Source organism: Cynocephalus volans, chromosome 5 (genome assembly GCF_027409185.1).
Source record: "Cynocephalus volans isolate mCynVol1 chromosome 5, mCynVol1.pri, whole genome shotgun sequence".
Lineage (NCBI taxonomy): Eukaryota > Metazoa > Chordata > Mammalia > Dermoptera > Cynocephalidae > Cynocephalus > Cynocephalus volans.
This window is the reverse complement of record NC_084464.1, coordinates 54114641-54131434: the sequence shown is the minus strand read 5'-3', so window position 1 is coordinate 54131434 and position 16794 is coordinate 54114641. Positions and strand designations below refer to the sequence as shown.

The following is a 16794-nucleotide window of genomic DNA, read 5'->3' as shown; positions in this document are numbered from 1 at the left end:
AGGGAGGAGTTGAGGATGACTTGGAAGTGGTCAGAGATGTAGGAGGAAAAGTAGTGTCATAACAGCAAAGGAAATAAAAGAGGATTGGTCAGTAGTGTCAGATTCCAGAGAAAGATTGAGTAAGATAAAGATCCAACACCATAACCTTGATTCTGCAATTAAGAGGTTACAGGTAACTTTGCCAGAGAAGTTTCAGAGTGGAAGAAAGCTTATAGTGGGTTGAAGAGTGAGCAGGAGGTAAGGAAGTGAAGAAAGCACATGCAGGATCCTGGCTATCTTACAGAAGTAATATTTGGCTTTCAATGACTAATGACAATGTCAAGGTAATACAAAGTGAACTGCATGCCAACCATTATTTGCTGGGGGAAAAGCCTGAGAGGAAAGGAGATTTGTTTTTGAATGAGTATGTGTGTCTATGTAAGTGCTGATCCATGCAGGATACTAGATAGATTTACCTTATCCCAAGGCCTCAAGGAGCACCGTAGTCCTTAGACCTAGAGCTTGCCTGCTACTGTGTAAAGCAGGCATATCCTCTTTAGGCCCACCCCACTATCTATGCAGTCCTTGGTCCCTCTGACCAAGGGGACATGGCCACATATAGTAGAACTGCCAAATGGGAACTTTCATCCATGTGAATCCAGGTACCTAGTACATTATTGCATGCTGTTTTAAAGATGTGGGACTGGACAATTTCAGGTTTAGGACTGGAGGTACCTCCAGGAACTATAATCAGACATTTAAAAAATATCTTCTTGTTTCTCTGGGGATAGAAATACCTTATAACTTGTAAATCTAATATTCAACTTTCAGGTATTTGACTTTAGATTTTCAGGAATGTATAATGTACAAACTAGAAGACTGCCTCAAGATTCTCAGCTGTGAGGGAAAGGAGAATGCTGGGCAGTAGCTGGAAGAGAATGTAAGGTCCAGAAAGAGAAGATTGCCACCATCCAATCCATTGATTGTTAGTGAAAATAATTGTTAATAATTGGATATGTGGCCTACCACTATCTAACTGTCTTGTGCAGAGCAGTGGAGGTAGAGACAAGGGTGGAATCTAAATAACAGCACAGGTGGGAAGCAGGCTGTTGGCTCCGTGCTCATGACAGAAGTCTTAAATCCCTCCCTTCTGCATGCTCTGCTGCCTGCCCCTCTCTAGGATAAAGACAGTGAATGGATCTCCAGTCTGCAAGGATTGGTGGAGGAGAACAACTGGCTTTGGGAAGCAATGAAAGAGGGAAGCTGCTTTGTGTCTTTTTTTTTTGGTAGCTGGCCTGTATGGGGATCTGAACTCTTCACCTTGGTGTTATAACACCACTCTCTAATTGAGCTAAGCAGCCAGCCCTCTGCTTTGTCTTCGATTCACATTTGGTGGGAGTAGCACAAATAGGACAATGAACAGGACAAGAAGTGCTGGAACACGGGTTTTGTGCAGGATGTGTTAGAACAGGTGTGGCAGCACCAAGCACTCCAGGGCTACATGAATCACATGTAGTAATTCAGCCAGCAGCCACTACATACCCATAAGCACATTTGAGACGGTTTTATAATCCTACCACTTGCTCCCGCAACCTTCCCTGCAACCCCCAAACCTCAGTGCCTACACTTCCACAAGAGAAACTATGGGGTTCCACAGAGGAGTGGACTCCTTCCTAAACATTCCACCTACAGCTCCCAGTACTGGGCAGTGTCGGTCCGGTGACGCTGTTCATTTATCAGTCAACTGATAAGTACATGCTACGGAGCATGATGGTTGAGAGGACGTTACTCTCCTAGAAGGCAAGGCAAATCCCTGTAAACACAAGGTCAAAGGGCGCATGCGTAAAGGCTACGCAACCGCAGTGATTAAGGTTGCTGCCATCAAGGCACTGTCCTAATCGATCCAAGGCGCAGCGCACCCTCTCAGAGCATGCTCACTGCCTCCGGCGCCCCTCCCATCCACCTCACACCTTCCCTGACGGAAGCGGAAACGGCGCTCGCGCCGCATAGTCGTCCAGCTCGCTGTCTGCGGAAGCCGCTCCCCAAACACCCTCCTCGTTGGTTTCTCATCACCATGGCGCTGGCTGTTTTGCGGGTCCTGGAACCTTTCCCGACCGAGACACCCCCGTTGGCAGTACTGCTGCCACCCGGGGGCCCGTGGCCTGCGGCGGGTCTGGGCCTGGTGCTGGCCCTGCGGCCTGCAGGGGAGAGCCCGGCGGGGCCGGCTCTGCTAGTGGCGGCCCTGGAGGGGCCGGGCGCGGGGACCGACGAGCAAGGTCCGGGGCTCCCGCAGCTGCTGGTTAGCCGCGCGCTGCTCCGGCTCCTGGCACTGGGCTCCGGGGCACGGGTGCGGGCGCGGCCTGTGCGGCGGCCCCCGGCGCTGGGCTGGGCGCTGCTTGGCACCTCGCCGGGGCTCGGGCTTGGACCGCGAGTGGGGCCGCTGCTGGTGAGGCGAGGGGAGACCCTGCCAGTGCCTGGACCGCGGGTGCTGGAGACGCGGCCGGCGCTGCAAGGGCTGCTGGGCCCAGGGACGCGGCTGGCTGTGACTGAGCTCCGCGGGCGAGCCAGAGTGTGTCCGGAGACTGGGGACAGCAGGCGGCTCCCACTCCCTCCCGTCGTGTCCTCCTTCGCGGTTTCCGGCACAGTCCGACGACTCCAAGGAGTTTTGGGAGGGCCTGGAGATTCACTGGGGGTGAGCCGGAGCTGTCTCCGTGGCCTCGGCCTTTTCCAGGGCGAATGGGTGTGGGTCGCCCGGGCCGGAGAGTCATCGAACACTTCCCAGCCGCACTTGGCCAAGGTGCAGGTCCTAGAGCCTCGCTGGGATCTCTCTGAGAGGCTGGGACCCGGCTCTGGGCAGCTTCGAGAGCCCCTCGCTGAGGGACTGGCGCTCGTGCCTGCCACTCTGGCTTTTAATCTTGGCTGTGACCCCCTGGAAGTAGGAGACCTCAGAATTCAGGTAGGATACAGGACTGAGATCAGGAATGTTTCCTCTTTCTTATGCCCTCTTCTCTGTCTTAACTGAATTGGAGGACTAGAGCTGTAGAGTTTAGGTTCCTTACTCTTTACAATCTTGGACTTTTCACTTAGTGCCTCTCAGCCTTATTTATCCTTTCTCTACAATCAAAACTTCATAAGCCTCCATAGTGTAATGGTACATAGGAAAGACTTTAATCTGTTCGGCTGAAAGGTGAGGTTCACAGTCATTACCCGGTGTGTATATTAATCTGCTCAATGTAATCAGTTGTTGAATTGCTACAGTGTATACAGTATTATGCTGGATAGTATGGAAGATGATGTCCCAGTGCTTTTGCTCATGCTTATCCTTGACTTCAAATTCCTTTCTATTCTTCTAGCCTCATCTGTTAAAATCCTGCCATCCTTTCCTTCAAGGCATCTAAAGATGCCACCTTCCTCACAAAGCCTTTCTTAACCCCGCCACCACAAATTTAACATGTTTTCCTCCTTCTATAGTATTTTGGACCTTTCTTAGGGCATTTGTTTTATTCTACTTTTTATGATTATGTAATCAGTCTAATCAATCTATTCCAATTATATACAGTATTGTAAATTCCTTGAAGGAAAGGGTCCTTTATTATCTTTGGTGCCTGGTATTTAATTTTAACATTTTATTAAATACATCCAAGAGAAGTTTTTGGTTTCTGCCTTTACTTCAAGAAGACAGTTGTGTTTGGGGGGACAAATATAGTCTAATGTTTGTTTGTTTGTTTTTTGGTGGCTGGCCAGTCAGTCTAATGTTTAATTAAGCACCTAGATGTATGGTTTAGACTGGTGCTGTCCAGTATGGAAGCCACTAGCCATTTTGTGGCTCTTTAAATTTAAATTAATTAAAACAATCTGGCAGGTCTGACTGCAGTGGTGTTTACAACTAATGGGTCAAACCAGTTACAGGTTTCTTTGTCCCTTCTCCACTCCCATTGCTTTACTTGACTAGCCTTAAAAAAAAAAATTTTTTTTTTTTAAAAGATGACCAGTAAGGGGATCTTAACCCTTGACTTGGTGTTATCAGCACCACGCTCTCCCAAGTGAGCCATGGGCCGCCTGTAAGGTTATTTTTACTAGGGAACTTTTTGGAGCCAGAGTCAGGAAAGGAGGTGACATCTCTTCCTGGTGTCCATTAGAGGGAGAAGTTTTGGTTTTTAGGGAAGAGAGGTATTCAGCTCTGCTACCTCAGACCCCACCTCCCACAAACCTTGTGGTTATGGGAAGGATAGAGGATGGAAGTAGATATATTGGTTGCTAAGAGACAAAAGGTCCTAAGGAGAAGGTTATAAGGTGATGGTTATTTCTCTAATAGAGATACCTGGAAGGCTCCATCGCCCCTGAAGACAAAGGAAGCTGCTCATTGTTGCCTGGGCCTCCATTTGCCAGAGAGTTATACATCGAAATTGTGTCCTCTCCCCACTACAGCACTAATGGAAATTATGACCATGTTCTTTACCAGCACTTTCAGACACCCAGGTTAGCTGCCTACCCCTTTAAGGAAGGTAACATCTCATCTTATGCCTGAGATCCAGGTACCAGAGCCTCTGGCTGAAAGAAGCAACGTTTTAGGCAAGATTATGGCTAGGAACCTCTTGTTGTGTCAGGCAGACAACAGAAGAGAAATCTGAACCATGAGGAATTATATGAGTGAATTTGGACATTCTAAACTGAGAAACTTCTTTGGTCAAAGAGGGCTCCAAAAAAGCCAGGCTCCTACTCTGCCCCTCACCAGTCTCTGATCCCCCTTTCTAGTCTCTCCACCATTTTCTCTCAGTTTATTCTAGGTCTGACTTGTTCCCTGGAGAACTGCTTAGGATCTCTGGGTGGGCAGTAGAACTAGTTTGCATGTTGGGGGTGGGCATGGGGAGAAGTGTTAGGCACGTACTCATGACTCCCACTGTGAGCTGACCAGGGCCACTGCTATGTTGCAGGGTAGTCCAGGAAGGGGATGTTCTGTGTGTGCCAACAGTTGGGCAAGTAGAGATCCTGGAAGGAAGTCCAGAGAAACTACCCAGGTATGCAGCTGCCTCTTATCCTACAGCTGGGATTTGTAACCTGGGTGCAGGATTTCTATGATCCTCTTCCCAAAATTGTATGTAATGATTTTATACGTAAAAGTATTTTGTCATGCATGTTTTCCTGGAAAGAAGATTCATCCCTTCTTCAGGTTTCCCAAACAGGTGCATGACTGAAGAAAGGTTAAGAACCAGTGCCTGCAGGCTTTGGGAGGTGTTTATCCTCAAACTGATTGGCAGCCTTAGGTAAAGTAAAGCAATAAGAATGTTTAATGGCCTACACCAAGGTGGGATTCCTTCCTTTCCATCCTCAACCACAGTGTTCTTTGGACTAGGACTCAGGCCATACCTCCCATATCTCAACATAAGAATACACATAAGAATAAGAATATAAGAATACATGGGCTCTGATTTCTGCCCTAAGTGATAGAGTGTGCATATATTGCTTGTCCATCATATCTCTGAAAATGGGGGAGAGAGGGATTGCTGCTTTCCTTGAGAGGCCTACTTTCTTTTCTATCCCCAACAGGGAATGAGAAATAGAGCATAACTGAGCCAAGACCCAAAACAAATCCAGCTTTTCTCCTCCTGCTTTTGACTCTGACCATAGAGGTTCCATGTAAAATGGTGAGGCAAAGAATTAAGAAACTGCTTTGGCCTTATGTGAAGGAAAGAAAATGTATAGCTGTGTACCCCAGGAAGTCCCTCTATTCTGGACTGATTTCCTGTAGCAATTTACTAGAAGGAGAGCACAACTGATAGACGCACTAGCCTAAAATTAAGAGCGGTCATGTCTAAGGTCTTCAGCCTGGGTTCTCTGCTGAGAGAGATGCCTTTTCTGGAGTGCCTGATTCACCCTTGGTCAATATCCAGAGCTTGATTCTGCCTAGTGCTCAGTACCCCCAACCTCTGGGCAGTGGTGTCAAGAAAAAAGGCTTGCGGGCTGACCCCGTGGCGCACTCGGGAGAGTGTGGCGCTGGGAGCACAGCAGTGCTCTTGCCGCGGGTTCGGATCCTATATAGGGATGGCCGGTGCACTCACTGGCTGAGCCGGGTACGCCAGTCACAAAAAGACAAAAAAAAAAAAAAAAAAGAAAGAAAAAAGGCTTGGTAGTGCCCTGTGTAATCCCGTTTAGGTTTCATGGCACCAGATTAAGTCCACAACTGGAGTCTGGTGGAAAATGCCAGGCTGGCACTTAATCAGTCACTTCCCACCTCTGTGTCCCATCTTAAATTTTGCGAATTCTTATATGCTAGCTTTCTGTAGGAAAACTGTAGATTGCTCACCCTTTGTACTTTCAAAAGAACCTCCCAAGATAGACTAGCAGCTAGTTCTGTTCCTTGATTTCTGCTGTCCCATCCCTGTGGAAACCTACCTTCCTCCTGGGTGCTGAGCATATAGTTTTTCTTCCTGAGCAGGTCCCAAGGAAAGCAGGGCTGGGGTGGACAGACAGGTGAATCCAAGGATAGACAAAGATGAGTGCTTTAGGGCTGGCTGGTTAGCTCAGCTGGTTAGAGCACAGTGTTATAACCGTCATGCATTCAGATCCTCTTTTTTTTTTTTTTTTGATCGGTAAGGGGATCGCAACCCTCGGCTTCCTGTAGTCCGCACCACGCTCAGCCAGTGAGTGCACCAGCCATCCCTATGTAGGATACAAACCCACAGCCTCGGCGCTCCCAGTGCCGCACTCTCCCAAGTGAGCCACGGGCCGGCCCTGTTCAGATCCTCATACCAGCCTGAAGCAAAAAAAAAAAAAAAAAAAACTCTGGGCTTGGTAAGGGAAGCCCTGCAGAGGTTCCTGTGATGGGAAAGGAATTTCACCATTGTTAGTGTAGCCTCTTTGGCCACTTCCCTGCACTCTACCCCCAAGCCAGGCTGCACAGGAGCCAGCTCCACTGTTACCCATCTGGCTCTCTGGAACATGAGCCAGTGTTCCTCAGCATTGTCCAAATAGGTTCCACAACTCTGGCCTTTCTACTCACTGAGGTAATCCAACCACCCTCCACCAAAAAAGGTGGTCTCTCTCTAAACCCCCACAGTCTGTCCCTCATCACCTTTCTCTGCAGTGGAATACATATGCTTGCCATATGTACTCTGGCTCAAGATGTTCAGCCTGATTGAAATTCTAGGTTATAGACCCACCTATCACTTATTTATAATTAATTACAGTAAGATATAGTTTTCCTTGTGTGTTAGTTTTTACCACAATCACTGCCAACTGTAATACTTAAAGAGTTTCATAATACTAACCTGGTATGCTTCCCCCCACCCCCCCGACCTTGAGGTACTTCCACCCCACTTTGCTGCCAGAAGGAGCAGCTTTGCTACTGTGGGACAGTGTGAGCAAAGGAATTTGCACCCTGATTGGACCTCAAAGGGGCCCAGGTTATAGTCTGGCTCTGCCATTGCCTTGCTACCTGAGTTTTTCTTTTGTTGTTTATTTGGGTTTTGGGGTTTTTTTTTTTTTTTTTTTGGGAGCTGGCCGGTAAGAAGATCTGAATCCTTGACCATGGTGTTATAACACTGCAGTCTAACCAGCTGAGCTGAGCTAAACTGCCAGCCCTGCCTGAGAATTAAAGGGGAGTAGTTCATCAGTTCTTTATCTGGAAAATTGGGTTAGTAGCTGCTATCTGCTACCCACCTTCTTCCCTGTTAGTAGATTGAATAATCCTAACTCACTATGACACTAGCCAGTGACAGTTCAGTCCTGGTTATGCATCAGAATTGCTGGGGGAGCTTTCAAGAAATACAGATGCCTAAGCCCCACCCCAGACCTATTGGAGCAGAATCATGGTGAGGGTGGGGCCTACGCAGTCCTTTTCTCCTCCTCCCTGAAGGAGAAGTGTTAATTTTTAAATTGAGATATAATTCACATACCATAAAATTCTTTTTTTTCTTTTCTTTTTTTTTTTTTGATGGCTGGCTGGTACCGGGATCCAAATTCTTGATCTTGGTATTATCAGTACAAATCTCTAAGTGAGCTAACTGGCCAGCCCCATACTTTTTGTTTGTTTGTTTTTTCTCTTTTTCCTCCCCACACTTTTAAAGTATATAGTTCAATGGTTTTTATTATACTCATAAGGTTGTACAACCAACATCACTATCTAATTCCAGAATATTTTTATCATCCCAGAAGAAACCCTGCACCCATTAGCAGTTATTCACTGTTCCGTCCCTCCCCTAGCCCCTGGCTACCATTAATCTACTGAATGAAATCATATAATATGTTAGAAAAGTTTATTTTTTAAAGTTTCACAGGTAATTTTAATGTGCAGCCAGAATAGAGAATCGTTAGTCATTAAACGTCATTACTAAGGAATCTGCCTACAATTAGATTTTGTGGATTGTTGAATAAGAGCCAAGGAACCCTTCCCTCAGAGGCCTTGGTGGCCTTGATGATCATGTAATTGAGGGAGACATTGTATTCTGAAGTCAAAGGGAGTGATTAGATGATCCATTGCTCAGTGTAGTCTCAGCTTCTCCCATTGGACTGGGTGGGTAGGCCATGTGCCTGGACAAATACACCCCCAAGGATCTCTGATGGGTTGTCATGGGGGATAGGAAGGGACAGGCGTAGCTCCTGCCCTCAAAGTGTGTGTGATTCAGTCAGCAAGATAAGAAGGATCATCTGCATTCCTTTCCCCCACCCCTCTACCGCCTGTCATATCTTGGGCACTTATTTGTGCTGCTCTTAATTTATCTTCTATTGTTGAGAAAGCCATCTTGTCCTTGAGGGAGGGGGATATGAGGGCTCTGGATCTGGGGTTCATTGGGCCTCTTTCTTGCAGGTGGCGGGAGATGTTTTTTAAAGTGAAGAAAACAGTTGGGGAAGCTCCGGATGGGCCAACCAGTGCCTACTTGGTTGACACCACCCATACCTCCTTGTACATGGTGAGGCCTCAGGAGTGGGAGTTGACCTGGTGAAGAGGGCCAAAACAGTTTTTAGAAACTAAAGCTTCCTCCTACCTTTTATAGGTGGGTTCTACTCTGAGCCCTATTCCAAGGCTTTCTTCAGGAGAATCCACTCCCTGGAGCAGCTTGTCTCCTCCAGGTCTGGAGGCCTTGGTGACTAAGCTCTGTGCCACCCTGAAGCCTCACCTCCAGCCAGGGTGAGTGAGTCCACAGCCCAGGGTATGTGAAAAGCCTACTCAGAATATCCCTGGAGTGGCAGCAGCTATCAGGTAGTTCTTAATGCTCTGGTCAGAGTGGGATTGGGAGGACCTTCCTCAAACCAGTAGGCCCAATCCAGGCTACCAGCCCACTCCTTTCTGTATACAAATTCCCAGGCTCTTCTCTGGGGATAACCTCCATCTTCCAAGGTCCACTGTGGAGGAACAGTCTCCACCAGGGGCAGCTGTCCCTGAGACTGCCTTTTCCCTTAGGGAGCCCACTGACCATCCTGGCCTTCACCACCCTGGCTTTGAAAGACACAATTCCCCATACCAGTGGCCTAAGTGTAGACACAGATCTCTCCCTAATGCCTCTCAATACAGTCCAGACCGGACATAACAGTCAAAGCTTTACTGAAAGCACAGTCATGACAAAGGGGAATTAGTCTCTGGCTGCTAGATAAGTGCCATATCCTGCTAGAGCACCATAGGTCATGTGGGAGATATGGCCTCACCATGTGGAGACAGCCCTGGGCTTGGGGGGAAGGAAGCTCAAGGAGAGAGAAACAGGATATATACTTTCTAGACCCAAAGATCCCTGTGTTACTGAGGACTCTGAAGTTTGGGGAGAATGGAAGAGCCAAGGGTCTGTACTCTGGTTGCAGGGGTGCTCTGCTGACAGGAACTGGAAGTGTCCTGCTATGGGGTCCCCCGGGCAGTGGGAAGACCACAGCAGTCACTGCTGCCTGCAGTCGCCTTGGGCTACACTTAATGAAGGTGAGGGTCTCTGAAGAGTACAACCCCAACTACTTCCCCTCCCCAGTCCAGATTCTCCCTCTCTCCCTCCTCCTGTCTCCTCCTGCCTCTGTCTACTAGTGGGCCCCAGTGGGCCAGTGAGTCAGGCATATTCCCATCATGCTCAGCTACTAACAGTACTTGCAAGGAAGGAGTTTCAAGATTTTGGTGACAGTCCAGGGAATGGGGTAGGGTAAAGAAGAGGTAGGACTTGGCCAGTGTACCTTCTTCCCCCATCCCTGCTCTCTAAAGAAAAAGATGGTATGCGTCTTCTGAGTCCTTCCCCCCCAATTCTCCTGCCACTTGCTCCAATCGGACCCTCTTCCCAGGTGCCCTGCTCCAGCCTCTGTGCAGACAGTAGTGGGGCCGTGGAGACAAAGCTGCAGGCCACCTTCTCCCGGGCCCGCCGCTGCCGACCTGTGGTCCTGTTGCTGACAGCCCTGGACCTTCTAGGCCGGGACCATGATGGGCTGGGTGAAGATGCCCGTGTGGTGGCCATGCTGCGTCACCTCCTCCTCAACAATGACCCCCTCGGCAGGTATTTATAGCTGTTAAAGGGACGAGGCCCAACCATTCTCCGCTTCAGCTTCTCTTCCTCTCACCCCTCAGTGGCTTCTCAGACACCTATTGCCCATTTGGCTGCCCTCTAGACAGCCCTGAGCTGAGGATTCTAGGGGTGTCCAGAGGGAAGAGGATGTGGTCTAGTATTTCTTGGGGAACACTAGGTTGAAGAAAAAGCACAGCCTCTGCCCTTGGTGAGCTCTCCATGTGAGGGGGAAACAGGTCCCATGGACCCCATCCAGGAACCGGGATGGGTGTTCATCTCCCTATCCCATCCCAGCACCCCTCACCTCCCCTGCCCTCTGCATAGCCTCAGGACAAGGCAGAGCTTAGCAGCTGCCAGTCACATTCTTGCCCTTAGTGCCTACTCCCCTGTCTGCAGCTGCCCTCCCCTGATGGTTGTGGCCACCACAAGCCGGGCCCGGGACCTGCCTGCTGATGTGCAGACAGCGTTTCCTCACGAGCTGGAGGTACCTGTGCTGACAGAGGGGCAGCGGCTCAGCATCCTGCAGACCCTCACTGCCCATCTTCCCCTGGGCCAAGAAGTGAACCTGGCACAGCTGGCGCGGCGATGTGCAGTGAGTATCAAGGAGGGGTGCCAGAACTCCCTGGGAGGTCACAGGACCTTTGTTACAAGAACTCAGGCCTGTGACCCTGCAAGTGAAGGTAGAAAACTCCAAGTCATCCACATTGGGCCTCTGCTTCAGCTGGGGCACCAGCCCTCCAAGAGTTCCCTCCTACTGTGCCCTGCTCATGCATCCTTTCCTGTGATTCCCTAGGGCTTTGTGGTAGGGGATCTTTATGCCCTTCTGACCCACAGCAGTCGGGCAGCCTGCACCAGGATCAAGAACTCAGGGTAAGGGCAGTCAGACACAGGAGGGGAAAGACAGCAAGAGGAAATGGAGGTGGGTGAGGGCTGGTGAGGAAGGGAGAAGGGAATGGAACCCTGATGGGAGGAGGCTTCCCTATGTTTCTCTTTTCAGTTTGGCAGGCAGCTTGAGCGAGGAGGATGAAGGGGAGCTGTGTGCTGCTGGCTTTCCCCTCCTGGCTGAGGACTTTGGGCAGGCACTAGAGCAACTGCAGACAGCTCATTCCCAGGCTGTCGGGGCCCCCAAGGTGAAGACACCAGGCCCTTGGAGGTGGGACAGGAGCTCCCTCCACCAGCACATCCCCAACTACGTACTTTCCATCTCTAGATCCCCTCAGTGTCCTGGCATGATGTGGGCGGGCTGCAAGAGGTGAAGAAGGAGATTCTGGAGACCATTCAGCTCCCCCTGGAGCACCCTGAGCTGCTAAGCTTAGGCCTGAGACGCTCGGGCCTTCTGCTCCATGGGCCCCCTGGCACTGGCAAGACCCTCCTGGCCAAGGCAGTGGCCACTGAGTGCAGCCTCACCTTCCTCAGGTGGCCAGGGGCCTGCGAGGGATGCTGGGTGGCTTGGGCTGCGGCAGGCTGGGGAGCAGGAGGAGCTGCCCCAGAGATCAATCGTGTGTGTCTGACCCTCTCACATCTTCTCACACAGCGTGAAGGGGCCTGAGCTCATCAACATGTACGTGGGCCAGAGTGAACAGAATGTGCGGGAAAGTGAGTGAGCAGGGAGGGGCAGGGCTTTCGGCCCTTCCCAAAGCCTGATGGCCCATGAGCCACCCCCACCCCAGGCTGCTCAGGGTCATTGCTAGTCCCCATTTCTACAAGTCAGATTCCTGCCCAGCTGGGTCTGGTACCTGGAGTGCCAGTGCTGAATTGTCAGACACTGGTTTCATTCCCCCTTTCACCCCAACTGCAAACCCCCTGAGCTTGCCCCTCCTGTGGGCCCCTCTCTCCTCAGTGTTCGCTAGGGCCAGGGCTGCGGCTCCATGCATTATCTTCTTTGATGAACTGGACTCCTTGGCCCCAAGCCGAGGGCGAAGTGGAGACTCTGGAGGAGTGATGGACAGGTGGGGGTGTGAGTGGGAATGGAGTCTGGGGTTCAAGGTGGGAGGGATGTGAGACAGGTCATAGCAGTTTTTAGATGAGAGCCCAAAGGTAGAAGTTCCCGCCCTTCCAGTTATGAGATAGTATAATGGGAGCTAAAAGGTGCCGTGGAGTTGGGCATGGGACATTGAGGAAATGGGGGAGTGCATGGAGGGGTACACAGGGCACTGCTGAGTAGAGGGCCCCATTGAGACAGCCTGCAAGCAGAGGCACCATGGGCAGGGACAGAGTCCAAATGTGGATCTAGGACTCTCGCCTTTGCTTCCTGCTCTACAGGGTGGTGTCTCAGCTCCTTGCCGAGCTGGATGGGCTTCACAGCACTCAGGATGTGTTTGTGATTGGTGCCACCAATAGACCAGATCTCCTGGACCCTGCCCTTCTGCGGCCTGGCAGGTGGGCACCCTGCACCTCTCACTACCACCAAGCTCATTTGGGCTTGTCCCTCTACCCCCATTCTGAACTTCCTTCACCTCTTATGGCTGGGCTCCCTGATACTTTTACCCGCCTGTCTCCCTAAAGATTTGACAAGCTGGTGTTTGTGGGAGCGAGCGAGGACCGGGCCTCCCAGCTACGTGTTCTGAGTGCCATCACACGCAAGTACGCCCTGTTAGAGGAAGACTTCCAAAGTGCTTGGGCCTTGGGATGGCTGGAGATGTATGCAACATGCAGGAGAAGCTGGTCAGTAATGGCTTTCAAGGGAGGAGGGGATGCCAGCTGTAACTGTTTCTCTCCCATATCCCCACCACAGATTCAAGTTAGAGCCCTCTGTGAGCCTGGTAAATGTGCTGGATTGCTGCCCTCCCCAGCTGACAGGCGCAGACCTCTACTCTCTCTGCTCTGATGCCATGACAGCTGCCCTCAAACGCAAGGTTCATGACCTGGAGGAAGGTGAGCCACTCACCAGCTCCAGAGGTCAACCAAAAAGCTAGTAGGAGACAAGCCCAGTTCTGGATTTGAGAGGAGGGACTGTTGACATCTGGGAGACTCTGAGCAGGAAGATACCTCCCCCAGGGCTCTCCCCAGTCTGGGCATAGACCACCATAGCCTCTGTTCCCCAGATGGAATGAAGATCCTGGCCTTACATCCCTCTTGTTACCCTACCCCAGGGCTGGAGTCAGGGAGCTCAGCACTGGTGCTCACCATGGAAGACCTGTTGCAGGCTGCTGCTCGGCTGCAGCCCTCGGTCAGCGAGCAGGAGCTGCTCCGGTACAAGCGCATTCAGCGCAAGTTTGCTGCCTGCTAGGAACCTCCTGCAGTCGATGACCCTGCCCACAATAGCTGGAGGTAACTAGATAGCCCCACAAGAAGACCTAAGAGGAAAATGCTCTTCCTAGGCTGCTGCTGACCCACCTGAAAGCTGCCTCCCTCTAGGAGTTCTCCTGGGTGCAGAGTGGTCCTGGGAGCTCCAGTGAGAGCTCAAGAGGATCTCCTGCCTCCTTGCCCCTCATTCCAGGCCAGCTCTAACAATAAGGCACATCTGCTCAGGAGGAGGGCCCAGGCTTGGGATTCTGCGGATTGGGCCCTGGGAGGGCCAGTTCTGAGGCTGAAAATAAAGTGTACGCCACCCCCTGCTGGTGTTGTGGCATGAAAGGCTGGAGTGGGGAAGAACAAGGTTGTGGGAATAAGCCCTAGGGAAGGTCTTGGGTGGGCACCATGGGATCCTGATCCTTCTGACATAAACACAGCCACGTAGGAACTGAAAAAGGCACCAACTATATTGTTAACCCTTCTGTTTGCCTGTCCCCACCTCCCCAGACAGAGCCTGGCAGCATCTGGGCAGAGGGTATGGGAGTTGAGGCCACACTCAGTCAGTCTTCTTGAGCACGTGGATGAAGTAGCAGGGAATGTAGGCTTGGCCTGGCTGGTAAGGCTTGAAGTCGCCCAGGATGCTGTGCTGGCACTTGCCCCCAAAGGCTGCTTGGAGCAACTCCGTGAAAGGCGCCAGACAGTGTGGGTAGTAGGAGAGCCGGAACTTACTGCAACAGTGCCCCCAGCCAACCATAAGCCTGGTGGCCTCAGCTCCCCCCCACACCACCACCTCACCCCCACTGAGCCAAGTGGTACCTCAAGCCAGGAGAACCATCCTGGCCAGCCCCCGGCACCTGCACTGTGTAGTCCAGGGTCACCATGTGGGCTTTGTTGTTCACTGTCAGCACTGATGTCGTGACATCCTTGGTCAAGTCACTCTGTAGGCGGTGCAGGCTGCTTTAGCTTCTAACCTGCTGGCCCCCTGGATCACACCTCCCACGCTGGACCCTCCCTCCCCTGGTGGGCCCCACCTTATAGTAGATGTTCTTCCCTGGGGGTGCACGGCCTGTGCTGAGGATGTGGTCATAGTTGCGATGATCGATGACCAGCAGGCCCCCTGACCGCACCATGCTAGCAATGTTCTTCAGCGCCAGCCGGTGCTCACTCTGGTCCCCTGAGCGCCAGGCAGAAGCAGAAAGGCTCTGTCTGCTCAGGGCCCCCAGCACCAGTCTCCCTCCCATCTCTCCCCTCCACAGGGATAGAGCTCAGGCACCCAGGGATCTGTGGAAAGGGGTATAGCTGAAGACAAGGGCCATGCTTAGGCTACACCCTCTCTCACCTTTGCAATCTGGCAAGTGGGCGAAACTGTTTCCAAGGCAGATGACGGCATCAAAGTTACCCCTTGCTGACTGAGGCACATCTTTGTCCAGGGTCATCCAGTTGGCTTCTTCAATGACTGAGGGCCAGGAAGAGGAAGAGAAATCAGGGTGGCACCATACCAGTAGCACACACCTCCACCAATGCAGTCCTACCTCAGTCTCCAGGGCACACACAGGGACTCCCAATCCAGTTAGTAGGTGGGAGATCATTGAGGATGAGAAGGGAAGAGGGAGCCCTGGTTAGGAAAGAGGGCTCTGCACTTATGGTTTTTTATTTGGGGGAGAGACAGGATAATATAAACACAGTTAAAACTAGCTCTTCACTCCTAGTACCTTATTCTGGTGCCTAAGCTTCCCTTTTCAGGGAAATGACAATAATTTTGCTCCCCCAGAGGAATACAAATCACCCCACCCCACCTACAGGAGCCTAGGGGAGAGAGAACAGTGTTCCTGGTGGCTGGGCTGGAGCAGCTGGCTGGGAGGGCCTGGCTGGACCTGCATACCCCATTTGTCAAAGGCAGGCTCGTGCCGCCGCTTCCAGCGCTCTTTAAGCGCATACTTCAGCATCTTGTCACTGGCATCCACGCTCATCACGCTGAAGCCCTCTTCCACCAGCATGATGGAGTCCACCCTGGGCAGGGACAGGGATGAGAGGCAGAGAGGGTCAATCAGTGGAGCCTGGGAGGGCAAGGAGAAGGCCCTGTGTGGGACACTTCTGTCTCAGCCCTTGAGTCCATTCCTCTGCTTCCTCTACCCAAGCCCTGTCTACTGACCTGAACTGACCTGCAAATCTGTTTATCACCAGGTAACAACTTTTTTTAAAAAAGCACCTGTTCAGATTCAGGCACTCTACAAGTGTGCATCAATCCTCATGGCAATGTGAGGTAGATGATGTTATTCCATTTGAGTAATAGGCAAACCGAGGCTCCTGGAAGTTAAATAACTTGTGCACAGGAGGCAGTAGTGCATGGTGGTTTAAAGCACGGTCCAGACCCTAACTACCCTGGGTCTGTATCTCCTCTCCACTGGATAGGGGACTTTTACTTCTCTGAGGCCTGATTTCCCCAGTAGTAAATGGGGAATATTACTACTTACCTCGTGGGGTTTTGTGAGGGTTTGGGAAACGGATGTATCAAAAGCCCTGGCACAGCGCTTGGCACGGCAAATGTTGAACGAATGTTAACTGTTAACGCTGTCCAAGGCCATCGCAGGAGGAACAGTGCTGGAGTCGGGATCCTGCTCTTGCTCTGCCTCATGCAGCCTCACTTTTCTGCCCTCACTCTCATTCTCGGTCTCCTCGGGCCCTTCCTCCCACCGGCCTCGCCCGTGCCCTCGGCGTGCCCGTTCTGCCTGGGCGGGCATCGGTTCTCGGCCCTGGTGTCCCGCCCCCACCCGGCTCCGGCGCCGGGCGGGCGAAGACTGCCCCGACGTGCCCGGCCGTGGTCCTGCGGTCCGGCGCCCTGGCCCCACTCCCCAGCCCTCGTCCGAGCTCACCCGGTGCCACAGGCTACGTCGAGTACCCGCCGGCAGCCATGCTGGCGCAGCAGCCCGAGCAGCCAGGCCTTGTACTCGGACGTGCGGCTGCGGGTGTCCCCGATGTAGAGCTGCCACACGCGCGCCGCCTCCCCGTCGGCGTACTGGTCCGGGAGCCCTTCGGCCGCCACCCCCAGGGAGCGGGTCCGATACACACTGTCCACCATCCTGCGCCGCTCCTGGCCCCGTAGCCACCGGCG

The 16794-nt window shown here is 51.9% G+C and overlaps 2 protein-coding genes across 5 annotated transcripts; one reads left to right on the top strand and one right to left on the bottom strand.

Annotated features, from left to right (window-relative positions):
- The first annotated feature begins 2017 nt into the window (after window positions 1-2017).
- On the top strand, window positions 2018-14005 carry PEX6 (peroxisomal biogenesis factor 6). Of its 4 annotated transcripts, none has more exons than XM_063096876.1 (18): window positions 2018-2935; window positions 4295-4458; window positions 4914-4997; window positions 8786-8888; window positions 8973-9106; window positions 9772-9883; window positions 10231-10439; window positions 10845-11040; window positions 11242-11318; window positions 11446-11578; window positions 11659-11864; window positions 11983-12044; window positions 12289-12397; window positions 12711-12827; window positions 12954-13031; window positions 13183-13322; window positions 13541-13640; window positions 13769-14005. In XM_063096876.1, the coding sequence occupies exons 1-18, from the start codon at window positions 2054-2056 to the stop codon at window positions 13803-13805; spliced, it is 2943 nt and encodes a 980-aa protein (XP_062952946.1). In that variant the 5' UTR covers window positions 2018-2053; the 3' UTR covers window positions 13806-14005. The 4 variants fall into 4 exon arrangements, with proteins under 4 accessions (XP_062952946.1, XP_062952945.1, XP_062952944.1 ...); XM_063096875.1 differs by having other exon boundaries at window positions 13541-13718; window positions 13888-14005; XM_063096874.1 differs by having other exon boundaries at window positions 13541-14005.
- Window positions 14006-14131: 126 nt separating this feature from the next.
- Window positions 14132-16794, bottom strand: GNMT (glycine N-methyltransferase). Its single transcript, XM_063097322.1, has 6 exons — window positions 16556-16794; window positions 15565-15692; window positions 15022-15138; window positions 14714-14856; window positions 14499-14620; window positions 14132-14410 (listed from the first exon to the last, which is right to left on the bottom strand). The coding sequence occupies exons 1-6, from the start codon at window positions 16759-16761 to the stop codon at window positions 14239-14241; spliced, it is 888 nt and encodes a 295-aa protein (XP_062953392.1). The 5' UTR covers window positions 16762-16794; the 3' UTR covers window positions 14132-14238.